General features: G+C 37.6%; 1 protein-coding gene across 1 annotated transcript; it reads right to left on the minus strand.

Moving 5' to 3' along the window:
- Positions 1-446: 446 nt before the first annotated feature.
- LOC129266562 (BOS complex subunit NOMO3-like) lies at positions 447-24,222 on the minus strand. The gene is made up of 18 exons (XM_064103902.1): positions 24,027-24,222; positions 20,561-20,696; positions 19,457-19,557; positions 18,283-18,386; positions 17,432-17,504; positions 16,106-16,258; positions 15,182-15,313; positions 13,526-13,615; positions 11,521-11,577; positions 10,713-10,912; positions 9,909-10,059; positions 8,883-9,024; positions 7,284-7,415; positions 5,471-5,607; positions 3,951-4,099; positions 3,486-3,584; positions 2,786-2,956; positions 447-1,014 (listed from the first exon to the last, which is right to left on the minus strand). The coding sequence occupies exons 1-18, from the start codon at positions 24,162-24,164 to the stop codon at positions 915-917; spliced, it is 2,265 nt and encodes a 754-aa protein (XP_063959972.1). The 5' UTR covers positions 24,165-24,222; the 3' UTR covers positions 447-914.
- Positions 24,223-25,240: the final 1,018 nt, after the last annotated feature.

Consider the following 25,240-nt stretch of genomic DNA (forward strand, 5'->3'; position numbering starts at 1 on the left):
TATGCACTAAATTGTCAACAATGAACATTTAATTGTGAATATCATTTACCGCAAGATAGGATCACCAGTCGTTCTTAAAGTGACTCTTAACTTAGAAACAGCTTTATGAAACGACCCTCGGGGTCTATGCAGATTTCTTGTATCATCACTCTTCATTCACGGATGAAATTAGAGCCCTTTGCAAAAAGCGTGCATTTATAGTGGACTTTTCTTTTAGTGTATAAGATGAATACCCCTAATTATGTACACATATTCTGCATAGTCCACAGTTTGTACCATGGTATACACTTGAATCAACATTCCTCAGTTCTATTTTATGACTGTTTCAAAAATAGATTTTTAATTTTTTTTTTTTTCCACACCCATGGACACTGACGAAGAGTGTGACTTTGCCTATCATTTTGGAGAGCTATGCTTTGTATTCTTTCTACAATTTTAATCTTTTTATGGTATTTGTCGTGGTCTAGTGATAACGTTTAATTGTCTCTCAATTAGAGGGACATGTGTTCAAATCCCAACCAAGGCGTGTTTGCAGACCTGCCAACTTCTGGGAATGAAAAACTGTATTCTGTGATAAAAAAAACTGTATTTTTCCCCAAAAAAGTGTATTTCATAATAAAATTACGATTAAGTTAAAAAAAAAAAAAAAACTGCCGTATTTTGGTTGCAAAAACGAACTAAATACGGCTAAAACGTACTGGTTGGCAGGTCTGTGTTTGTCTTCAGCAAGAAATTTACCCACATTGTGCTGCCCTCAACCCAGGTGAGGTGAATGGGTAACCAGCAGGATTATTTCTTTGAAAACACCAAGCGCCTTTAGCAGCAGGAGCTACAGCAGGGGTAATATACAGAGCGCCATTGAACAGGCAACTAGATAATCAGCGCCTCATAAATGCTATATATTATCATTATTATTAATGGGAATTCTTACCTGATTCCACTGTTACTTTCACTGTCGATGGATAGAACAAGAACTCGCCTGAAGAAGGCACTATCTCCAATACTTCTCCATTTCTGTATGAAAAAGAAATCAAACCAAAGCCAATTACACACAAACAAATAACAGTGTGAATGGATATCCCATAAAGTGAACAATTTTGGGAACTGAAGTGGCTACTTTGGGTAATAATGACAAATTATCATTAATATCAAAACATTATTATTTTATTATTACAATTATTATCATTATTTCTATTATCATATTATTACTATTATCATATTATTACTATTATTATTAATATTATTATAATTATTATTATATCCTACATAGATTAAATCATGAATGCTGATTGGTTTAAATAGCATCATGTGACCAAACATATTCTCACTAATTTGTGATGATGTTGAAAATGAAACGCCCACTGAAGAAAAATTGCTATTCCGTGTCAATGATGGAATAGTCCACTATTCCATCATTGACGTCACAGATCATGAGAGCGCAAGCACTAATACGCGTTCCGTGCGCTGAGCGCATGGTCAGTCAACGCAGCAGGTCATCTTTGTTCAGATTAAAATATGATGAACTACGAGTACAAGAACTAGATTATCAAGATCTATTGGTCAAACTTATTAAAGTAGGATATAAAATAAATATACCAGTCCCTTATTTCGAAAGTATAGAGGGAATTAATCATCCTCGGTTGTACTGGCAAAATTACTATTTTTCCCTCAGGGCTTCGCCCCTCCTGAAAAATAGTAATGCCAGTCCAACCTCAGATGAATAATTCCCGCTATACTTACTCAAAGCCTGGTATATTTGTATATTATTATTATTACAATTACTATTATTTTCATCATTATTATCATTATGTGATAGTTATTTTAGCTGGTCATATGTGACTAAAATACTAAGTTATATTATCTGAAATAAAAACAGCTTTGTCATTTATTTAAGCAGCATTTCACAAAGTTTATTTTTAATTGATTATCATGGCTTGAAGTCTATTTCAGTAGAACAAAAACTTATTTGGAACTTCACAACTTGAATATCATTCATAATGTGCATGTTTGCTACATGTAAATATGAACTCAAACAGAATGATTTATTTTTCTTTTTTAAAAAATGAATGAGGAAGTGCATACTAAAAAATACATGCATTGAATGAATGCAGTATTGTGCACTGGGTGGAAAGAACGGAAGGTAGTATTTACATGTTCTAGCTTGTATTGTCACTGTTCAGTGAACTGTGTTGATTTAGAACTTTGAGCCAAAATTGCAAATCTTGTAAGGAACTTTATACAATTTTTTTTTACCATTAGTGTCAATTGAATTCCCGCAGTCAGGGGTATATGCCATGTTCAAGGTTTTATTGTCGTTGCTTGTTGAATTCAGATTGTTGAGAAACCGTGAAAGCTCAAGACAGTAATGTACTCCAATTGAATTGAATCACATTCACAGACATTCCTTTACCTGTTCATGCATTTTCGGGCGACAGGTAGCCAATAATCTATTAATAATAATATGGACCGTATAGCGCAGCTACTACGGTATATTAATATACTCTACATTTGGTATCATATTATTACCCTGGCTGTAGCCGCCATATAGGCGCTCAATCATTCGAGGACTCACTCCACCTGGGTTGAGTGCAGCACAATGTGGGTAAATTTCTTGCTAAAGGAAAATACGCCATGGTTGGGAATCGAACCCACGTCCCTCGGATTGAAAGACGAGAGTCGGAACCTCTCGACCACATTGCACCCCCCTATCTATATGGAGGCACCAGTATCTATTACAAGTCTGAACAAATAATACACATTGGTTGTAAAGAGATTGAGGACTCACCCGGCCCAGTGGCTGACATCATAGACCTGAGGTCCCGTCGGTTGAGGTGTAGACTTTTTCTCAGCCGTTTCATTGCCAGTCTTTTTTGCTGGGGGTTTAGACTCTTGCTCCAGCTGTTGTCTTGATTTTAGAGGACCTAGTTTGACTGTCTGTTCCAGTTTACCTCCAGAGCTATTCATCAGAAAAATGAAAATGTTATTAGGAGATGATCCATACATGTTTAGAAATATATGTAGTAATTTGTGTGAAAATGCGGGCCAGGCCAAAATAAATAATAATTTTTGGGAGCTACTTTTCTCAAGCAATTGCCTTTATCTGCAACATGGGATAAGCTTTAACATTGAAGTGAAGGGGAAATTTGGGGGGCTCTTTTTTGGCTCTTTTCAGCATTCCGGGAGTGGAATTGCCCCGAGCCCCCATGTAATTTTTTTCCCTGATGTGGACACAAGGAGTGACGGGTGCAGCACATGGCACGTGTGTCAGTCGATCCATTCATGGTGGTTGGTGCTTGAAAAATTTCCACGAAATTCACCAAAAGTATGCACAAATCCTTCAATTTCATGTTACAAAATGCAAAAGCACCCCAATGACAAGCTCGGTTGCTTCGCTTCCTCGCTTTAGAGTTTTTTTCTGAAAAAGTTTACATGTCCTCATCCCCCCCCATGTGGTAACTCATTTGGTAATAAATCAGCCATCTTACCTGATGGCGACTGTAATATCCATGACAGGTTGGGTTGTTGTAATCTCTGCATGTATCTGGTGTTTGAGAGCTGTTAGGGTCAACATGTTAGGTGCAGACCTAAAAGAACAAGAGAAACATTAAATGACGTCAGTAAGTACATTAGGCAATTATACAGCGCCATCTATCTAGAATAATCCATTCCGAGGTGCACTTTTATTATTATCCCCATTTGCGTATTAAGTCTGCAATTATGCATTTCCTGAAAAATCGTTCATCAAAATGACTTCTCAGAACATTTCTATTTCAGATTTCTATATTTAACAATAAAATATGGATTTTCATTTCCAACAAACTGGATTTTCATCATTTACTCATAGTTTTTACAATTCTGTGTAGGTTTTGCTCAATTCTGTGAACACTTTAATTTCTGTTGTTACTAGTACTACGTTGTTACTGGTACCGGAGTATATCACTGATGCTTACGTTTGGAAGGCATACTCCGACTTCTCAAACTGATGACAAGATTTCGGGCTGAGTTTGTAGGAGCCCGGTTTCTCCAAGCAGAATTGGTTTGGTCCTTTCTTCAGTGTGAATGAACCCTTGTAAGATGGAGATGAATCCAGCGCATAAAGCTGAAAGAGAAAAATGATAATGAATAATAGAGGGGGTGTTTCACAAAGATGTTTGTAAGTTCTTCAGTGTGAATGAACCGTTGTAAGATGGAGATGAATCCAGCGCATAGAGCTGAAAAAAAAAATAATAATACAGGGGTGTTTAAAAAAGATTTAAGTGTGACACAGAGTAAAGATTAAACACCAATGCGCACATTTTCTTAATGGGTGTTTCATATAGATGCGTTTAAGTTGTGCAGTGTGAATGAACCCTTGTAAGATGGAGATGAATCCAGAGCATAAAGCTGAAAGAAATAATAATAATAATGATAATAAATAATACTGGGGGTGTTAAAAAAAAGTTAAGTGTGACATAGAGTAAATATTAAACACCAATGCACACATTTTCTTAATGGGTGTTTCACATAGATGTTTGTAAGTTCTGCAGTGTGAATGAACCCTTGTAAGATGGAGATGAATCCAGCGCATAAAGCTGAAAGAGAAAAATTATAATGAATAATAGATGGGGCGTGTATCAAAGAGTGAAGTGTGTCTATAATGGGGCATTACAAGAAACTTGTGATCGATTGCAAGTCTATTTTTTGTTCCTAAATCAATCATATGTCTTGAAATTAATTGCAGAGTCACGATTGATTTCTAAACTGCTCCTTGAAACATGAAGTGTAATCAATTTGCTACAGTTAAAATTGATCTATTATTTGTAAAATTGCAACAGAATATTTGCAATTGATTGCAAATATTCTATTGCAACACCCAGAATAATGATTATACGCCAATTCACACGTTTTTTTCAATGGGTGTAACTGTTTCACAAAGATGTTTGTAAGTTATGAAGGACTTAAAGGGGAGAAGGGAGGGGAGAAGGGAGGGGAGAGCTCCGAAGGGGAAGAGAGGAGGGGAGAAAAAGGAGGCAGCTGATAAGGGTCAAGGGGAAGAAAGAGTGAGGGGAGGGAAAGGGGAGAGGGGGAGAAAGAGGCAGGAGAGAATGCAGGGTTCCCACAAGAAATTTGAAAACAGAGTTCCATGACTTTTCCACGACTAAATTGCTGCTTTCCATGACTTCCCGTGACATCCCGGGAGTAATGTAGAATTTGGGATGTCACAAAACTGGGAAAAATGGAAATCATGAACACCAATTATAACAGCAGAGTATGATCACAGAGTACGAGAGATGCGAGACACCACAAAATGGAAAGCTGCCAACGCCAAGAGGTAAATGCAATTCCATGACTTTTCACAAATTTTTCCAACTTCCCTGACTTTCCATGACCACAAATGTTTCCAGGATTTTCCAAGACTGTGGGAATCCTGAAAATGGGATGTGGGAGAGAAGGCCCCAAGGGGGGGAGGGGGGAACCAAACTGTTCTTACCAATTCAATAGGGTGAGAGACATGACAGTGAAGAACATAGCCATTCTGCTGGAACTCCAGTCCTCCTATGTCTTGGTCTATTACTTCCACATCCAGAGAGGACTTGGTCCAGCACCAGTTGGTTTGGACCACACTGACTGGGAGTGATGAAAAGAATTAATAATAATAATAGCAGTAATAATAATAGCTGTATTTATGAAGCGCCTTTTGCCTGAGGATACAAAGCGCTGCTATTATTACCCCGGCTTTAGCTCCAGCTACCATCACCGGCGCTCAGTGCGTGCAAGGAATTAATCCTGCCGGGTACCCATTCACCTCACCTGGGTCGAGTGCAGCACAGTGCGGATAAATTTCTTGCTGAAGGAAAACATGCCATGGCTAGGATTTGAACCCACGACCCTCTGTTTGAAAGGCGAGAGTCAAAACCACTAGACCACGACGCGCCCACGTCATAGATATGATTGATGATGGTAGCTCGAGCTAAAGCCGGGGTAATAATAGCAGCGCTTTGTATCCTCTGGCAAAAAGCACTTTATAAATACAGCTATTATTATTATTATTATTTCACAATAATAATTATTATACTTGCTTATATTATATTATAGTGGTTAGAACATTGGACTCATAATCGCAAGGTTGTGAGTTCGAATCCCCACTCTGCCATTGTCTCCACTTTGATAAAAAGGCCCGAGAGTAACATCTGTCGTCTACACGGTTAGCCATTATGACTGATTAACCTAGACGTAAAATGTTTCCTAGGTAATTGGTTATATACCAGCTTGGCGTTTACCAGCAAAACGCTGTCCTGCCGAGTTCTACGGGAGTTTCCATAAACAGAAACAAGATAAATATCACACTTGCCCACGATCAATTGGGCAAAGCAAATTTTATGAGTATTTCATTTCATGTCTAGTTTGAAAAATAAAATATGGGTTTTCATTTCATTTTCATTCATATAGATCCTATACCACTTTATCAAAGTAAAAGTGCTCTACAATAAAAAATAACCCTGGCCTTAGGCGAGCTACTGTACCCGCTCAAGCATTTCAATGAATAAATTCTTGCCAGGTACCCATTCACCTCACCTGGTTAAGTGCAGCACAATGTGGATCACTTTCTCGCTGAAGGAAATTACACCATGACTGGGATTCAAACCTATGACCCTCTGTTTCAAAGCCCAGAGACTAATCCACTGGGCTACATTGCTCTACAGATAACGATTTTTGCTAAATTTGTTACGATGCCCGGCTGCCAAACCAAGTGAAAATTAAGTTATTTTCTCATTTTTATATTGCCGAAATTTACTATTGTTGGGTTTTATTTGAATGCCATTGTTACCAATTTTACATCTTACAAAAAAAAATTATTAACACTGGCCATCAAAGGTGGGCTTTGAACCTGTGCCAATATGATAGTGCTGTACAAAGCTCTGACCCATATCATAGCCGATTGACCACAAGCAATTGACGATAGATTGGAGTGTTCTAAAGGCTTTAATACTCTGCTGTATATAAATTCTATACCTATGCATCTCTATATTTATTCAACATCCTATTTAGGATTTTAGCCAATTCGAGGACTGCTGGGCATATTTGAATATCATATCTCTTCATTGTGCAGACCTAACATACATCTAGCTTTATTTTCTCAAATCTACTTCAACAAAATACAACATTCTTCTTTCCATTACAAATAGAAGATTACACACTCAATGATTGACCAAAATCATGCATATAACAGTTGAACTGTTCTTCATACTTGATGCAACAGAGCTGTGTACATGATCATCATCTCATCTTGCTTTTATACTCACTTGAATATTTTCCTGGGAGGATGTCTTTGATGATGAACGCAGCTTGTTTGGTTTGTTGAGAAACAGGGACTGGTTTCTTGAACCCTCTTCCATCCTTAGATTCCACCATAACCTGGAGAGTTCCACAAACATCTAAGAGAGAGAAAGGAGTACAGTCTGTCAGACTTCACCATTACTTGTAGAATTAGCAAGTTCATTTTTACCTGATGTACAAATTACCTTTCCTTTCTTTCATTAGGTTAGGCAAATATCAACGCAAGGTTTTAGGTAAGCATATCAGATACAACAGGCGACAAGAATAGCACATCAATGTTCCATTTCTACTTTGAACTATGTACTTTATAGCGAAGTGCAAAATACCCGTCTGTATTGGACACATTCAGACCTGCCAACCTATGGGAATGAAAAATTGTTTTCTGTGATAAAAAAAAGTATTTTCCCCAAGAAAACTGTATTTTATAATAAAATGCGCACTGCTAACATTTGAAAATAAAAAAAGGAGTCCCAATCGGAGTCCCAATAAGTTGTATGATATAGAGACATATAGAGATGATTTTTCTCAATGAATTACGATTTTGTAAAAAAAAAAAAATATATATATATATATTTTTTTTTTTACAAAATCATATTTAAAAAAGAAAAAACGTACTAAATATGCCAAAAAACATACTGGTTGGCAGCACTGCACATTGTTGCTTTCCAGTGGAGCTAATGAATAGCACAGTTCAAAAGAATGTTTGAAATAATCAAGACATCAAAGTTGGTGATTATCTCATTGAATATTACACCATCATGCCATTTGAGGACGGTATCATTATTGCTTGGAAAAAGACCCAACAGTTTCGTGAAATGCCATGCTTGTTTTTGTCAATTCTTCAGCAATGACACATTTCCTAACAGATTCATTTGACACATTTCCTAACAGATTCATTTGACACATTGTATTGGATTCTGTTTGAACTCAATTTAGATTGTTAACACAGCTGGTGGGTGTTTCATAAAACTGTTCATAAGTTACCAGCGACTTTACAAACGACTGGTGATCCTTAATTGAGGTAATCATGCGTACCAAATATTCACTGGTGTGGATTTAGCTCCTAAGAAAGGATCACCAGTCATACATAACTTACAAACATCTTTACGAAACACCCCCCTGGCATTTACCTTTAAACACAAATTAATAAATAAATACCAGTTGTGGTAACGATCTCAAAATGACTTTGGACAGAATCCAATGAAATTACCACCAAAGTGTTTGTATGTATAAATATACTACATATAAATGGAAGAAAGATAAATGGAAAGAAATAGACAAAATAAGCACAGAATTCCAGCACATGTCGGGTATTTTTCAAAGCACTATTAATACATTGTCCCATGTATGCTTTTCTGTGTTAGTGATCATCAGAATCATTGATTTTGAGCTAGGATTTCATGATTTTACAAAGCTGAGTATACATTAATGTACCTGATCTAGATGTATGATAATATTTTGACAATTAACCTTGATTTAAAGGATTTTCTCATGAAATAATTGTTTCCTGCAACTACTGTCTCTTACCTAAATAAGAAAATGGGTGGAATATCCTACTAACTTACCAAGACATTTAATTGATCCACGGAGAGTTGCTTTGAACTGAGAGAAGTTGATATCAAGGATGGGGGTAGAGACGATGGTGATCTTCTGATTTTCTGGATTGATGCGAAGACCAGCAGACTTCTCAGCATCAGACATCAAGGGCTGGAGGAAAAAAAGTGGGGGGGGGGGTAATGTTTAATCTTGCACATCAAATCATTCTAGATTTTGTTGTTCTGCTCAAGATCGTCTAGACAATTCCATGAAATAAAATAAACCTTTTGTATGTCCAGTGCCCATTGTTAGTTCATTTTTATTTCACGAGCTACTCAAGCTGGGATAATTTTTAAAGCTCCGGTGACTTATGAACACGGACCCTCAAGGATCTACACAGCAAGGCCGGCATGATCCGGGGAGGTCCGGGATAGTTTTGCCTCAGATTGAGCTTTGATGACTGTACACACAGCATCTACACGGATAATCAGGGTATCTACACGGATAATCAGGGTATCAACACGGACCAATACGGCAGCTACACGGACCTCCTTGGATTGCTCTACCCTAACCAAGGATGATGCCGAATGCTTTTGACCTCCCCAAAACTGCTGTGTAAGCCTCCTGGACGTTCACCAAACTACAAAGACTTATATTGACTTCCAAGGATGCTGAAGGTGTCTACACAGATCTCTCCCTGGACCATCTGGATCTGATCGGGGTGGTCCAGCAAACAGATGTGACTGAGGCTTAACCCCCACTTTAATTCAGTTTTCCTTCATGAACTACTCAAACCATGATAATTTGTGACCCCCTTTTTTTTTCAAAGCACTGTAATGTAAACTATTACCCCAGCTTCAGCACAGCTACTCTGATCGGATGCTTTAGCATCCAAGGAATTTCCTCCTAATGCACCTGGGTGGAGGGTGGCAAATATTGATAAACGCCTTGCCAAAGGATGCAAGTGCTGCAGTGGGATTCGAACCCTGGACCTTGTGGTTCACAGTCGGAAGACTTATCCACTGAGCCACAGCAACTCTGTAAAAGTGACTCACCTGCATCACATACACCCCTGGCGAGGCGGTGAAGCAGAATGCCCCATCCTTGTCCGTCGTGGCGATCTCAGGCTGTTTGCTGCCCTCTTTAGTCAGACTGACTTTCCTCTGGCCTCCAGCTGATGTTTCTACACGACCGCATGCACTAAACCTGTGACAGGAGATTTGTGTGAATATATTTATCATCATCCAGGCATAAATTCTATCAAAAACTCAGATAATTCTTAATGAGTTGTTTCTATATGATGGCATGCACAAAACCTGAGAAAATGAATACGAGGGTTGTGTAAACTTATAATCATCATCAAAGCACAGATTCTATAAAAAAACTCAACTAATTCTAAATGAATTGTTACACGAATGCACCGAAATTTCAATGAGGGTAATATTTCATTTAATATTGATCATAAACACATTTTTCTCCATTACAAGAGCTCGTAACACGCTTGCAAACAACTGTGAAAATAAGACAGTTTTCAATTTCAAGCATTATTTAAAGAAGGACAGAAAACATCATTTGCATTGACTTTGTACACAAAATTGTTTTAATAGTCATTTTCGCTATGGCAGGCAGGTATAAAAGGCCTATTACCGTCGGGACTGTATGCCTGATTTTCGCAAAAATGGTCTTAAAAGATGCACAAGAAAGACTCGCAAGGAAACATTTTGTGAATAGTGTAGTAACAAGGCACAGTACAAACAAATATTGTGTGGTAAAATAGTCGCAGAAAATGTTGAGGGGATGATTCAAGCCCCCCCCCCCCCCCCCCCCGGCTGTGTTAGGGTTAAGTACACTGTACTTACTTGGAGGCTACTATATCAGGCAGTCTAGGAGTGTTTGGCGTGACCTTGACATTCAACGGGTCAAAGGTCAAATATTCCTTGCTGGCCTGTAGGGTGTAGGTTCCAGACTTGATCTTCTCCATCCTGAAAGTACCATCTGGCCCGGTCACGACCTCTGGCTTGCCCCGAACTTTGACCTTTGCACCTTGGACCCCACTGCCCTGTAATGAGAAATGGTGGAGGAATATGGGCTATTCCATGTTTAACACGCCGTAGGGCAAACCCATGAAATATGTAATCTGACTTCCAACTCCCTATATGTCGCACCTTCCTGACGATTTGTCTCAGTTTTCCAGTTCATATGTAATACTCTCAAATTATAATTCTTTTGAGCAGTTGATTTCTCCTACCTCATTCTGGAATATGTCAATGGACACATTTTTAAACTTAAAAAAATAAGCCTCTACCTAACTTGCATGATGATAGAATTTCAAATCTAATTTACTTTCTTTAGCAAACCTTGAAGGAACAAGCTCTGTTGCAGATTCTCAAAGCTAAACTGGGATATAAATTGTTGGTGAACGAATCAGCAAGCAAGAGGCCACTAGGCCTCATCTGGCGCAGTTGAGAACACCAATAGTTGATGCAATTTTATACTTTGTTACTTAAGATTTATATTTTATTTCTGACAATTGTAAGCGCTGTGATACTTTTTGTGTATAGCGCATATAAATAACCATTATTATTATTATATAAAAAAAGGCTTAAAATCATATTACTCTATTTCATTTAAATCAAACAAAATTAATAAATCTGAACATTGACCTACCCCTGCAACTGAGAGCACTCTCCCTGTGATGGAGAACCCTGCAACTTGGAATACCGTCTGTGAAAATCAAGAAAATAAATGTAATCGCTAAATGCATGTTGGTAATCAATTCAAAGTGCAATCAAATGACACAGAATACTATCAAATGATTGTACTTTCCTGAGATGGAGAACCCTGCAACTTGGAATACAGCATGTGAAATCAAGAGTAATGTATTCACTGAAAGCTGTGTTGGTAATCAATTGAAAAAGAAATCAAAAGACACACTAAGATGCTATCAAGTGATAGTACTCTTCCAAATGGAAAACCTTGCAACTTAGAATACAGTCTGTGAAATCAAGAGTAATGTAATCACTGAATGCTGTGTTGGTAATCAATTGAAAAAGAAATCAAAAGACACACTAAGATGCTATCAAGTGATAGTACTCTTCCGAATGGAAAACCTTGCAACTTGGAATACAGCATGTGAAATTAAGAGTAATATAATCACTGAATGCTGTGTTGGTAATCAATTGAAAAAGAAATCAAAAGACACACTAAGATGCTATTAAGTGATAGTACTCTTCCAAATTGAAAACCTTGCAACTTAGAATACAGTCTGTGAAATCAAGAGTAATGTAATCACTGAATACTGTGTTGGTAATCAATTCAAAGTGCAATCAAAAGACATACTACAATGCTATCAAATGATAGTACTTTCCAGAGATGGAGAACCCTGCAACTTGGAATACAGCATGTGAAATCAAGAGTAATGAAATCACTAAATGCTGTGTTGGTAATCAATTCAAACTGCAATCAAAAGACATACTGAGATGCTATCAAATGATAGTACTCTTCAGAGATGAAGAAACCTGCAACTTGATTATATGATTTTTATGAAAAAACCCCATAAAACATATCCTCTATTTTCTATTAGGAAACCATACTTAGTGAGAAAAAACATAATTCTTTAATTTGGGTGAAAAACAGTCATGATTATAGCAACAAGTGGAATGCCTCTGGCCGTCTCACCTGCATCACGCGATTCAATATAGCAGCAGTGCTGATTTTGAAAACTACTATAACTCGCACAAGATGTTCAGTGATACTTGATTACTCTTATTTCCACGTTTTATGAACTAGACCAATACACCTATAGAGATATGATGGCAATTCAACAAATACCCCCAACGTGGCCAAAGTTCTTTGACCTTACATGACCTTTGACCTTGATCATGTGACCTGAAACTCGCACAGGATGTTCAGTGATACTTGATTACTATTATGTCCAAGTTTTATGAACTAGACCAACACACTTTCAAATTTATGGCTGTAATTCAACAAATACCCCAATTTGGCCAAAGTTCATTGACCCTAAATGACCTTTGACCTTGATCATGTGACCTGAAACTTGCACAGAATGTTCAGTAATACTTGATAACTATTATGTCCAAGTTTCATGAATCAGATCCATAAACTTTCAAAGTTATGATGGTAATTCAACAGATACCCCCAATTCGGCCAAAGTTCATTGACCCTAAATGACCTTTGACCTTGGTCATGTGACGTGAAACTCATGCAGGATGTTCAGTGATACTTGATTAACCTTATGTATAAGTTTCATGAACTAGGTCCATATATTTTCTAAGTTATGATGACATTTCAAAAACTTAACCTTAGGTTAAGATTTTGATGTTGATTCCCCCAACATGGTCTAAGTTCATTGACCCTAAATGACCTTTGACCTTGGTCATGTGACATGAAACTCAGGCAGGATGTTCAGTAATACTTGATTAACCTTATGGCCAAGTTTCATGAACTAGGTCCATATACTTTCTAAGTTATGCTGTCATTTCAAAAACTTAACCTCAGGTTAAGATTTGGTGTTGACGCCGCCGCCGCCGTCGCCGTCGCCGCCGCCGTCGCCGCCGCCGTCGGAAAAGCGGCGCCTATAGTCTCACTCTGCTATGCAGGTGAGACAAAAATGTAAGGGTTAGCAGCTCTGTGAATGGTATGTTATACTTACCGGTAGCTGGACAGTGTTGTGCTCAACAGTAAACTGAAGGGACGAAGGAACTACATCAAATGTTGTGTGCTCGCCTTTGTAGAAAGGTACCTAGAAGAATGAAAATGAAAATCCATATTTTATTATTTGAAATAGAAATCCGATAACTCAATTGATCGTAAGCGTGGCAGCCACTGGGAAGCCCCAGATTGACAAAGCTCTATCCTGAAATGTTAAACGACAAACAGGGTAGCAGCAACTCCCATCTTTTAATGTCTTTTGGTCTGACACGGCCGGGGTTTGAGCTCCCAACCTCCCGGTTGTGAGACGGACGTTCTAAAAAAATATATAATATAGAATTTGTATAGCGCACATATCCACTCAAGGCGCTTCTATATTACCCCAGCTAAGCTAGTCTACCGATTCTGGTGTGCACAGCTTTTTGAGGAATTACTTCCTGCCGGTAACCATTTACCTTACCTGGGTCAAGTGCAGCACAGTGTGGATAAATTTCTTGCTGAAGGAAAATACGCCATGGCTAGGATTCGAACTCACGACCCTCTGTTTGAAGGGCGAGAGTCAGAACCACTAGACCACGACGCCCCCACTTAGTTCTACCAACTAAGCCAAAACACTGGTCATACCTAGATGACACTGAAAATATTTGTGACAGACAGGATTATAGCTTTGCATTCTGGGCTTGCATTCAGCTGTGTATTGCCTAAACGCTGACAAAGGCAACACAATGCAATGAAATGAGGCAATACGAGGTCAATAAGCAGACTTACCAAAATCAAAACTATAGGTGAATGATTGTGACATTGACTTATCAGTATTGAACATATGATTAACTGATTCATTCATAAACACATAGATTTAATTCTCAATTAAGAAAATAATAACAATAACATTTGAAATTTATAAAGTGCATAATAGTCAGTAGTCAAGAGACTCAGAGTCAAAAGATTCTTTACAAAATATATTAAATTACTAAATTACATGTTAAACCTAATTTCAAATATACATTAAACGTAAACCTTTAACCTGAAATACATGTAAGTCATACAAATTTAAGTATGTCATACAAATTAATTAATATGTCATACAAATTAATTAATATGTCATACAAATTAATTGATGTCATACAAATTATTTAACAAAGTAATTCTTTGATCGACCGAACCCTTTTCACCCCCTCCTCATTCACAAATTTGAACAACTTAATTGCTATATACTATCTACTTCTATATTACCCAAAACCAAGTCAATCCTAGACTTTGCAAATCAGCTAGTTTCAAAGGCCCTAATGAAACTGCAAAGAAAATAAAACACCCCCCCCCCAAAAAAAAGAAGCAAATCCAAATTTCAGCAAAGGAGAATGGTACCATTTTCCTGCTCTGAATGTCATTCTAATGTGCGATGTGTAACAAGAATACAGTGTATACTCACCATTGTATACTCCCCACTGCCAAACATCATATCTATAATTCACCAAAAAAGACTGGTACCATTTTCCCACTCTGAATGTCATGTGAACGTGTAATGTATAATAAGCATACAGAGTATACTCACCACTCTATACTCGCCACTGCCAAACATAAAAAACATCAATCTATATTTCAGCAAAAAAAGACTGGTACCATTTTCCTGCGTAACCAGCATACAGTGTATACTCACCACTCTATACTCGCCACTGCCCAGACTGGGAAACACAAACTGACCCTCCACATCAGACTGCACATGGCACAGAGGGGATTTCCCTTCAGACTGGTACCCATTCACTCCACTCTTCTGACATCCAGTAACATCCTATAGATGGTTTGAGAAAGGATAACATTCAAATTTATTTATTTCACATCTCTTAAAAACAGGGTACAATACATACATGTAGTGAGTTAATACAATAGAGTAAAAACAACAATTTAGACAAAAAATAACAAGAAAAAACATAGAGTAATGAATGGGATGGGATTCTACTTAACATATGGATTAAAATGTGTTTCGCATCATAATTTTTTTTTACTGATTGAGCAGAAATGCTCTATTTGCCATTGCACTATCCATTAAATAAGATGAGTAATTTGAAACGAGTTTTCTAATTGGTCAGTAATGCTCTACTTGCTAATTACATGATCCAGTACGTATTAAAGAATGTTAAATGAAACAAGTTTTCTGATTGGTCAGAAGTGCTCTACTTGCCATTGCACAATCCATTAATAAGACGAGTCATTTGAAACAAGTTTTCTGATTGGTCAGAAATGCACTACCTGCTATTGCACAATCCAATATATATAAGATAAGTCATAAGTATGAAACAAGTTTTCTGATTGGTCAGAAATGTTGTACTTGCCATTGCACAATCCATTACATAAGAACCTAGGTCAAATGAAACAGGCTTTCTGATTGGTCAGATAACTTCTCCTTGCCTTTGTACAATCATAGGAAACACACATAATTTGAACTACATGTTGTTTTAATTTTATGCACAAATTTCTTGGAGCTAATTTGCCTTTGAATTAGGTTTATAACAAGGAAATGATGTTGGCGTGCATACATGCGATGCCTATCTTGCATTAAAATAAAAAGTTAAACGAAACTCACCCCTTTTTTCACCGTGTCAGAGAACAGAATGAAGAAAACATTCTTGATGGGCTCACCCTCACTCATCACTTTGCCTCTCACATCATACCCCGATATAATAATGGAAGAGTCCACAGTAGCTGTATCCTTGGTGACTGTGTGTGTAATGCTGGCCTGAGAAATGAATGTACCATTTTGCCAAAAGGGGTAAAAATCTTACATTTGAATGATAATAATACTAGCAACAATAACCAGCACTTCAGATGCTCTCCATAATGTACTTCACCACAACTGGTGATTTAAAATTCAGTACTGACCTTTAATGTTGGTTTTAGGTCAATTTTTACAGGAGTATAACACCAAACATAAAATGGAGATACGCCTGAAAAGTCACTCATTAGGTGTTTAGCTTTCAATATTGTGATCTGCAGCCCATACCATAAAACATAGCAATGATCGTAGAACATTTTTCTACGATTGATTCCATTGACTACAATGTACAATCGATCGTGAGAATCAAGCGTACGATCAATCGCTAACCTTTGTGTTACAGGAACCTGGATTATTTATGTAAGCTTAGAATAGGTTTTTGGAGCTAGGAAACGCAATCCAAACTGTGCTTCCACCAACACCACCACCACCAACACCGGACTTGAAATCACCCAGTGTTTTACAGCAATGAAATGGCAAAGTATCTGTTACAAACAATATTAATATACTGTCCCACATATGCCTCTTTGTGTTAGTGATCATCAGAATTATCGGTTTTCGGCTAGGATTTCATGATTTCAAGATAAGTTTATTTCAATGTATCAGATCTAGATCTAGCATTGAATGTTGGCATTTAACCTAGATTTTATAGACTTTCTCATGAAATCATTGTTTGCTGTAACTACATGTACTTTCCTTTACCTTTAAGTTTTAAAGCCCATGTAAACTTATGTAAAGGGTCTGTAATGTGAATTATACTTGAGTATCACCTGACAATTTTACAAGATTGTAGTGGTTATCAAGTGCTTTTGAGCCGTTAGATTTCAAATTTAGTACTTTTTCAGCCATTGAAATTTAAATTTGGAATGAAGTGCTACAGAGTACAAACAAAGATCATATCCTGTAAAACAAGATGAAAATATGAAGGTATTTTAGTTTGATTGGCCCCCTATCAAACTACTGATGTAGTAAGATCAGTAAATTTATCCAACAAATCACTTTCTTTATTTCACATCCTAACCATTTTAGGGCACAAACATTCATGTAATATATATGTAGTGATGAATTGGAATAGTGACATGCATTTTGGTGGGATTTACCAAAGATAAAAATAGGCTTAGATAGAAGAAAATTCACCTTTTCAAAGGTCCATGAAGGGTGCGAAGCTGTGATGATGAAATCGCCTGGTAATACATTTGGAATGTTGTACCTGAAGGAGGGACATTCAAAGGAATACTGACTTTATTATTTCACTTTCAACACATGCATTTATGGTTCCTGTATCGTAATGCATCATGGGAAAAAACTTTGGTATGGATAATCTTTGGAACCAGCAGAGGAAATACATGAAGGTGCCCGGCAAGTTTGTCCTCAGGACAGCCTGTATCACCTCTAAAATTCCCTGAATTGAAGGCTTTGGAGTGACCATCTTTTCAACAAATGCTCCAAGATCTACCGCGAACATTACTCGAGAATATTCAGAAAATCAATGCAGAATAATTATATTTTATTTAGAGTATAATTGCTCATTGCACAAAAAGTAATTCTCAAAATCTAAGAAAAAGCCCTAAACTGTCAGCAAGTACCCCAATGTGATGACAAAAAAAATTGCCATAAAACAAGAATTTCCTACACTATTGGAAGTCTCTTAATAATCAAAGTCCGGCTTATATTGATAACATTCTAATTCGTCGTTCTCGAGTCGGTTAAAAACGCTCATCGTCATCAATCTGTCTTACTCAGCACCTTTCCAAATAGACGGTTGTGGGTTTGAATCCTGACCATGGCATGTTTTCCTTCAGAAAGAAATGAGGCAAATTGGTACTACCAAGATTAATTTCATGATTCTGAACTTAGCACTGCTGAAAATGTTGTAACTCAAGCTAAAGATAGGGCAAGAATAGTTGTGGCTTGTATCCTCGGCAAAAAGTGCTAAATAAATGTAGCTATTTTCATTTAAAGAAGGAAAAAAAATGATCCCTACTCACACTCCACCAGTTTTTGTCCGTGTTTCCATGGCAACATCTTTGTCTTTGGGTTTGATAGATATAAGAACGCCTTCAGGACCATCTTTCTTGCCCTTGCTTACAACCTACACACAGGAACAAGAGAGGGAGAATGATTAACTTCTGTATTTTTTAATGTTTTGCTATCAATCTCTTGACAATTTTCAGAGGTCATTTACAACTTTATCACAGTATTCATATTTTATTACAATCATGATCATCATCATTATAACTTAATTTTTATAATAATCATTATTCATCATCATAATCATGATACCATCATCATCATCATCACCATCACCATCTTCACTGTCATCATCATCATCATTGTCATCATCATCATCACCACCACCACCACCACAAACCACAACCATCCCAATCATCACCACCATCATCATCATCAATCATTATCATCATCATAATCATCAACATCAATCATCATCAATCATCATCATAATCATCAACATCAGCATTATAATAATACAAAGGATTTATATAGCATCTTTTCCATTTTTTAATAAATGCTCAAGGTGGTTAGAAAGCAGCAGAAACAAAAAGTAAAGACAAGTATAAGATAACGCACATTACTATCACTACTGCCACCATATCATTCACCATCCCCATCTTCATAATTACCAACATCATCCTATCATCACCATCATCATCATCATCATCATCCCCATCATCATCAACACCATCATCACCATCATCATCATCATCATCATCATCATCATCATCATCACCATCATCATCATCAACACCATCATCATCATCATCCCCATCATCATCAACACCATCATTATCACCATCATCATCATCATCATCATCATCCCCATCATCATCATCCCCATCATCATCATCAACACCATCATCATCCCCATCATCATCATCATCCCCATCATCATCATCATCCCCATCATCATCATCATCATCATCATCATCATCATCATCATCACCATCATTATCATCATCATCCCCATCATCATCATCATCATCATCATCATCCCCATCATCATCCCCATCATCATCATCATCATCATCCCCATCATCATCATCATCATCATCATCATCCCCATCATCATCCCCATCATCATCATCATCATTATCATCATCCCCATCATCATCATCATCATCATAGCCATAAAGCTTTGCATACCTTTCCGGAGACAGTGTATCCCTTGAAGAAGAAGTTAATGTCCTTTCCTTGACTACAGGGATCATTCTCACCATCGATCTTCAGGTCTACACTCGTTGGCTCTATCAAAAGAAAGCACCAATAAGGGAAAACATTACATTTCTGCAAACTTCCTCTGTCAAAAAAACAAAAAACCAACAACACTGGGGGATTTATCCCACGTATGTTCAAGAAGTGAAATGATAAGTTCGCAAAATGACCATTGGAATTGGATCCAAACGATATCAGGATAATTCAGTAAAACGACCACTGAACTACATGTATCACTACGTCTACTACTACTACTACTAATAATAATCATAATAATTTTAATAATAAAATAATAACAATCATGATAATAATAATGATGATGATTTCAATGATGATGATAATAGTTATATGATACTGATCATGGTAATGATGATGATGTTAATGATGATGATGATGGTGCTTATATGATAATAGTGGTGTTGATGGTGATGACGATGAAGTTGATGAAGACAACTATAATGATAGCTGTGATGATGTTGATAATAATAGCGATGATGAGCCCAAGGCCTATCTAAACCCACTCTAGGAGTCATTGGGACCTCAATAACTTGGACAAAAGCTGCCAGAGAAGTCAGACTTTCAAGCAGTATTGTACAAAATCCAGACATTTATTCAAAAGTTTTACTTAAGATTTCACTAAAAAATGTTCACAACTAAAACAAGAAAAAAATCATGAGATGATCCACTCCCCGGCACGCCTTGTCGTCATCATTGTGGGCATTTGTGTTGATAATGCAGGTGCTCACTTCCTACAAATGCACCACCCCGCGTATATACAGTACATGGATATGTGCTAATTTCGCCTATGATGTCAATACTATTGTGTTTTGACCTCATTGATACCTGGGGCCTGTTGCATAATACTTTTTACCTGAGAAAACTCTGGTAAAAACAGAAAACTAAGGTTAGTCTGATTTCTGCCATTGACTTTAACACAGGGCAAAAACTCCGGTAAAAACAACTTGAGTTTTCTCAGGTAAAAAGTTTTATGCAACGGGCTCCAGGAGTGCCCACACCCAATCCTTTTTTCCTCACCAAAACTCCAGCCTGATGGTGGTTCCAGCTTGAGAATAAAGTCTCCTCTATCGTAGACCGGTATCATAAAGTAGCCATTATTAGGGGCACAGTCCGTTTGGTACTTCAAAGCTCCTTGCCTCGTGTAAAGTTTGACCTGCAAGAGATAATCATTGGAATATAATATCAAAATCAGAATCCTTAGAAAAAAATGAGAAGATGTTCCTCTGAATCCAGTCCATGACAGTTTTAAGGGAATAACAGATTTAACGATGAGACTACATGGGAAATAGGTCCCTCAATTCAGCGTTGAAAATACACGGGCGCGACAAGCAATTTCGCTCTCGTCTTCTCTGGGATTGCTCTCGGAACTGCATAAAATTGCCAATCACTGAGCAACTCCCAACATGAAAATCGCTCCTGTCCAGTCTCTTATCTGTGCCTGCATAGTACCCAGGCAGCCAGCACAGCTGCACTTTACTTCAATGCAGCATCGCTTTCTGATGCGTAACAGAGTGGACTTTTTAGAATTATGGGTGCGTATCAAGTTTTAAACTCCAATCATCCAAGGGTACTATTTTTCAAAACACTGCGTGTCACCAGGTGTCACTGAAACTTCAATACAGAATTTTTTTTTATTTGTAATTTTGAAGATATGATCCTAAAATTGCGACAAAATAAAGTTTGAACTCAGAACAAAACCACAGATTTCTTAATCTTTAGCGCATTTTTCGGCGACCCCTGTCCCCCCTCCTTTGCATATCAGAACTATGCCGCTGCAAGCTCTGGAAATATGGTGCGGATCCCGCAATTTTAAGGGCGAAATTCAGATTTTCAGCAGGATTTTTGGTGATTGTAGAAGTTACCAACCAAAAGATCTGCCCACAGCAACTCACCTGTGCATTCGCAAGATTTTGGTCGCAAATTTCAGTCAATATCAAAACTACGGTCATGGCCCAACTGCAAAGTCTGAGAATTCGAAGGACGAAATCGAGATCAAAGCTGAAATACAGCCATTCCCAATGCCCGATGTGGCTGAAATTCAGGTCAAGGATCGATTAGATAGATATTTGAGGAGAAATTACTTTCCTAATATCACCAGGTCAGCCAGCATAAAAATGCATTAGCGCCAAAGAATCAAGCATTTGTCCCCAAGAACAAGAGAAAATAAGCCAAACATTGCCAACTTTATTTCCCTACACAGGGAGTCATAACAGAGAACTAGGTTAAATCATAACCTTGTTACAGCAGATACAAACCAATAGTGCCATCTCGAGTCCTCAACTACTCATACCTGGCCAGTTTCCTGACCCATAATGCTAGTGTAGTCTAGTAATAATCTGTAATACAGATAACGTAGTATTAGTAGATATTTGAAAATGTATATTTTAAGACTATGTATTTATAGCACACAGTCAATGAGATACCACACACAGTTCACTCTCCCTTTAAGTGACTGAGTGGTTAGGTCCACTCATTCAATGAACAAGGTTATGATACAATGTACTTTGTTCTCTGTTATTATTCTATGTAGTGAAACATGGACCTACTACTCAGAGTAGTAGGTCCATGGATAAGGTTGGAAATATTTGACTATTTCCTCTTGTTCTTGGGGACAAATGCTCAATTTTTTTCCACTTTCAGTTTCCATTACAGCTAGTCATAATGACTTGGCTCGTAAGTAAATTGAATTCTTTTAATTATTTTGTCTACATTAAAAACAGAGATTGAAAAATGACAATTTTCTTGCACTCTTTACTTTCCACCCAAAATAAAGGGCATGCACAAAAATATGCCCAAACTTCAAAAATGATTCCCAGATTACTAATGAAAAATAAATTGCAACTGTAGGCCCTATGGAAAGTAGTATTTTAAGTCACAAAAGTGATATATTTAATGAATTTTTAAGTGTGTGCTGTGTACTGCATTGGAATACAATAGATCTACATGTAGATTCCCCACAGGCAGGGTGGTTAGTTAGAATAGATGTCAGAATTGGAGAGGCTGCTGCATGCTGATGACATCTGTCGACTGTGTTCCGCTAATAAAGAAGATGTAGAACACTTTGTTTTGACATCATGTCCAGCCACTGCATCTGTGCGCCGTGACCTCATCAACAGACAATACCAGACAATTCGTAGGTTTCTTTGAGACAGACCCTCAGCATTTTCTAGACTAGAGTGTATTCTCTTTCTTCCCCCTGTGCACCTCAACAATGCCAGTAAAACCCAGCTCCACACACTTATTTTATACTTCATTCGCAATCTTCACGCAACCCACCAAAACCTCCTCAGCAACTTTTCTAGCTCTAACAACCCTTATTTCAGCGCTTTGTATCCTCTGGAAAAAGCGCTATATAAATCCAATTATTATTATTAGGAATTAGCGTCTGCATTCATTTCTACTGATACTAGCGATCACCCATGGCTGCATTACTGCCGCCGCGGCCGTGTACAGGAAAATTGAAGGCATGGCGCATGCAAAATTGCGACAAACTCCCGCAAATTTTATAAGAGGATTTACAGAATCAAGTCCTCCTACAAAACTTACCAAACGATGTGAAGTCAATTCCTCCTAATATGAATATCCCTCAAATAGCGTCATTTAAGCATTAATTTTTCTTCCCGTTGACAAAATACGGAGCCGATTTCCCAAATTTTTTGTCTAATGAGCTAATTTAAAGAGGGCGCGCGATTTATCTTCATATCAAAGACACTACAAGAGAAAGACTAGGCACAAAAACTATTTTACACGTAAATCGATGCAAAGCATTACGCAAAGTCAGCAGTGTCCAATCTTTTTACTGTAATATGTAAAGACTTTGGTGGAACGTTAAGTGACAAACGAACAGTAGCACTTACGGGGCTTCGTTCAAGGTAGGTAGAATTTTCTATATTTTGTGCTTAATTTGTCATCGCTTTGAATATTTTCCAAAAAGTATTATCGTCAGCAAAAATAATATAAAAAGTATGTTTTTTAACTTATTGCACTTATTGGTGTCTCTATTTTATCAAACAATCATTGGAATTGCGCATACAATGATTGAATAAATCAAGATTGAGTCTAGACTCTAGTTAAAAAATACAGACAAGCTGAATTAACATGATTAAGCCAACCAAGGGCAAGGTTGTGAATTGTAATAGGCCTAAGTACTATACTCTATAGCGCCACCAACGACCTTCCTTTTATTTCCGTCGAAGAGACATGCGAAGCCACTTTCAAGGCAAAGGTCAGCAATTTTGCTCTTTTTTATGTGCTTTTTATATTTAAAAATATTTTAAAAATTGAATGTTTTTTCCACCAGAAGGCAGAAAAAGCGCTGGTGAGCATGGTGAGTAGCGGAATGAGTTCCGGCTCACATTATTTGGGTACTTATGTCGACGATGTAAATCCACTGCGGATGAGCAACAGCGATAGACACACACCAACTGAAATACATGGGACCAAAGAGAAAATCAATGACTGGGATGATCAACGTATTCCTTACCTCGATTCTTGCAAAGTTTATTTGAATTTCTGATTTAATGAAGCCTCCGCATGTGAGAAAGTCTTCGGCTTCAATTGAGATTGCCAGACAGGCAATTATAGCAAAAACAAGGGGGGTTAATTGGGTAGGTAAGTTCATGATTTCTCGAGCTCTGCTATCTACCCACGCCAGCAGAAATTGGAGAAACGAAGTCTCGTTACGGATCATCAGTAGAGGGCGTCAACATGCACCCCGCAAGGCAGGGCCTTGGCCAACGGCCTTGGCACCCCGGGCTGATTATATCTATACACAACAAAAAAAGTAAGTCCCCCCTAAATCAAATTGCTGTAACTTTTGAACGGAATTATTTTGAGATATGATATTCCGTAGGTGGTTTTCTACACTCATTAAGCAACTCCTGGAGAAAAATAAGATTGATCGGTTGAGTCATGCATGAGTAATTAAAGATTGAATTAAAAATGACCATTTTTGAAAGTCACAAGAGTCGTTTTTCAGATTGTGCAAATACAAAGTTGGGCAAATGTTGTCTTTAGGTGAATTTTACGGTGTTGTGCTGTTTTACTATCCATCATTTAGCCACTCCACACACAATTTTGATATCAATGTTCATGGTTGAGTGAGCACAATGTATTGCAGGGGCCGCGGAAGCGGGGGGGGGGTAGCTGGGCGGGGAGCTTCAGTCCCCCCCCCCCCACTTTTTTCCAAAAGCATGTAAAAAATGTAAAAATAACCATATGATTGTGATTTTTTGCATGGTCAGCCCCCCCCCCCCACTTTGAAAACCCTTCCCCGGCCCCTGTATTGTGACGTATCATCATAGGGGTTTATGGTAGTATCCTCTGCAACTTGTTAGATCATGTTAGAATTTGAAAATGTTGGTGGCTCCCCCGATTATAGGCCCCTCCCCCATTTTAAAATTCTGGACCCACCACTGATTTGTCCATAAATTAAACTGATCATGAGAAATTGTTAGGAAAATAATACATTTATGCAATATAAAGAGTATTCATTCCTAAGTTTTCGAATGTGCTCGCTCAACCATGAAAATGTTTAAAGTTCGGAAAGTGTGTGGTGATAGAAATGATGGATGATAAAAACAATAGCAATAAAAGTCTTATTTGAAACCGAATTTGCCCCCAATATTCACTTTATTACCCTTTAAAATGAGTCTGTGACATTGAAAATACCAATTTTCCCACTTTGATGCGTGCTCA

The sequence above is a fragment of the Lytechinus pictus genome, chromosome 8 (assembly GCF_037042905.1).
Source record: "Lytechinus pictus isolate F3 Inbred chromosome 8, Lp3.0, whole genome shotgun sequence".
Lineage (NCBI taxonomy): Eukaryota > Metazoa > Echinodermata > Echinoidea > Temnopleuroida > Toxopneustidae > Lytechinus > Lytechinus pictus.

Coding starts and splice junctions, on each gene's coding strand:
- LOC129266562 (XM_064103902.1), bottom strand. CDS start 24,164: ATGAACTTACCTACCCAATTAACCCCCCTTGTTTTTGCTATAATTGCC. Junction 20,697..24,026: donor TAAACTTTGCAAGAATCGAG/GTAAGGAATACG, acceptor TATCTCTTGCAG/GTCAAACTTTACACGAGGCA. Junction 1,015..2,785: donor GATGTCAGCCACTGGGCCGG/GTGAGTCCTCAA, acceptor TTTTTCATACAG/AAATGGAGAAGTATTGGAGA.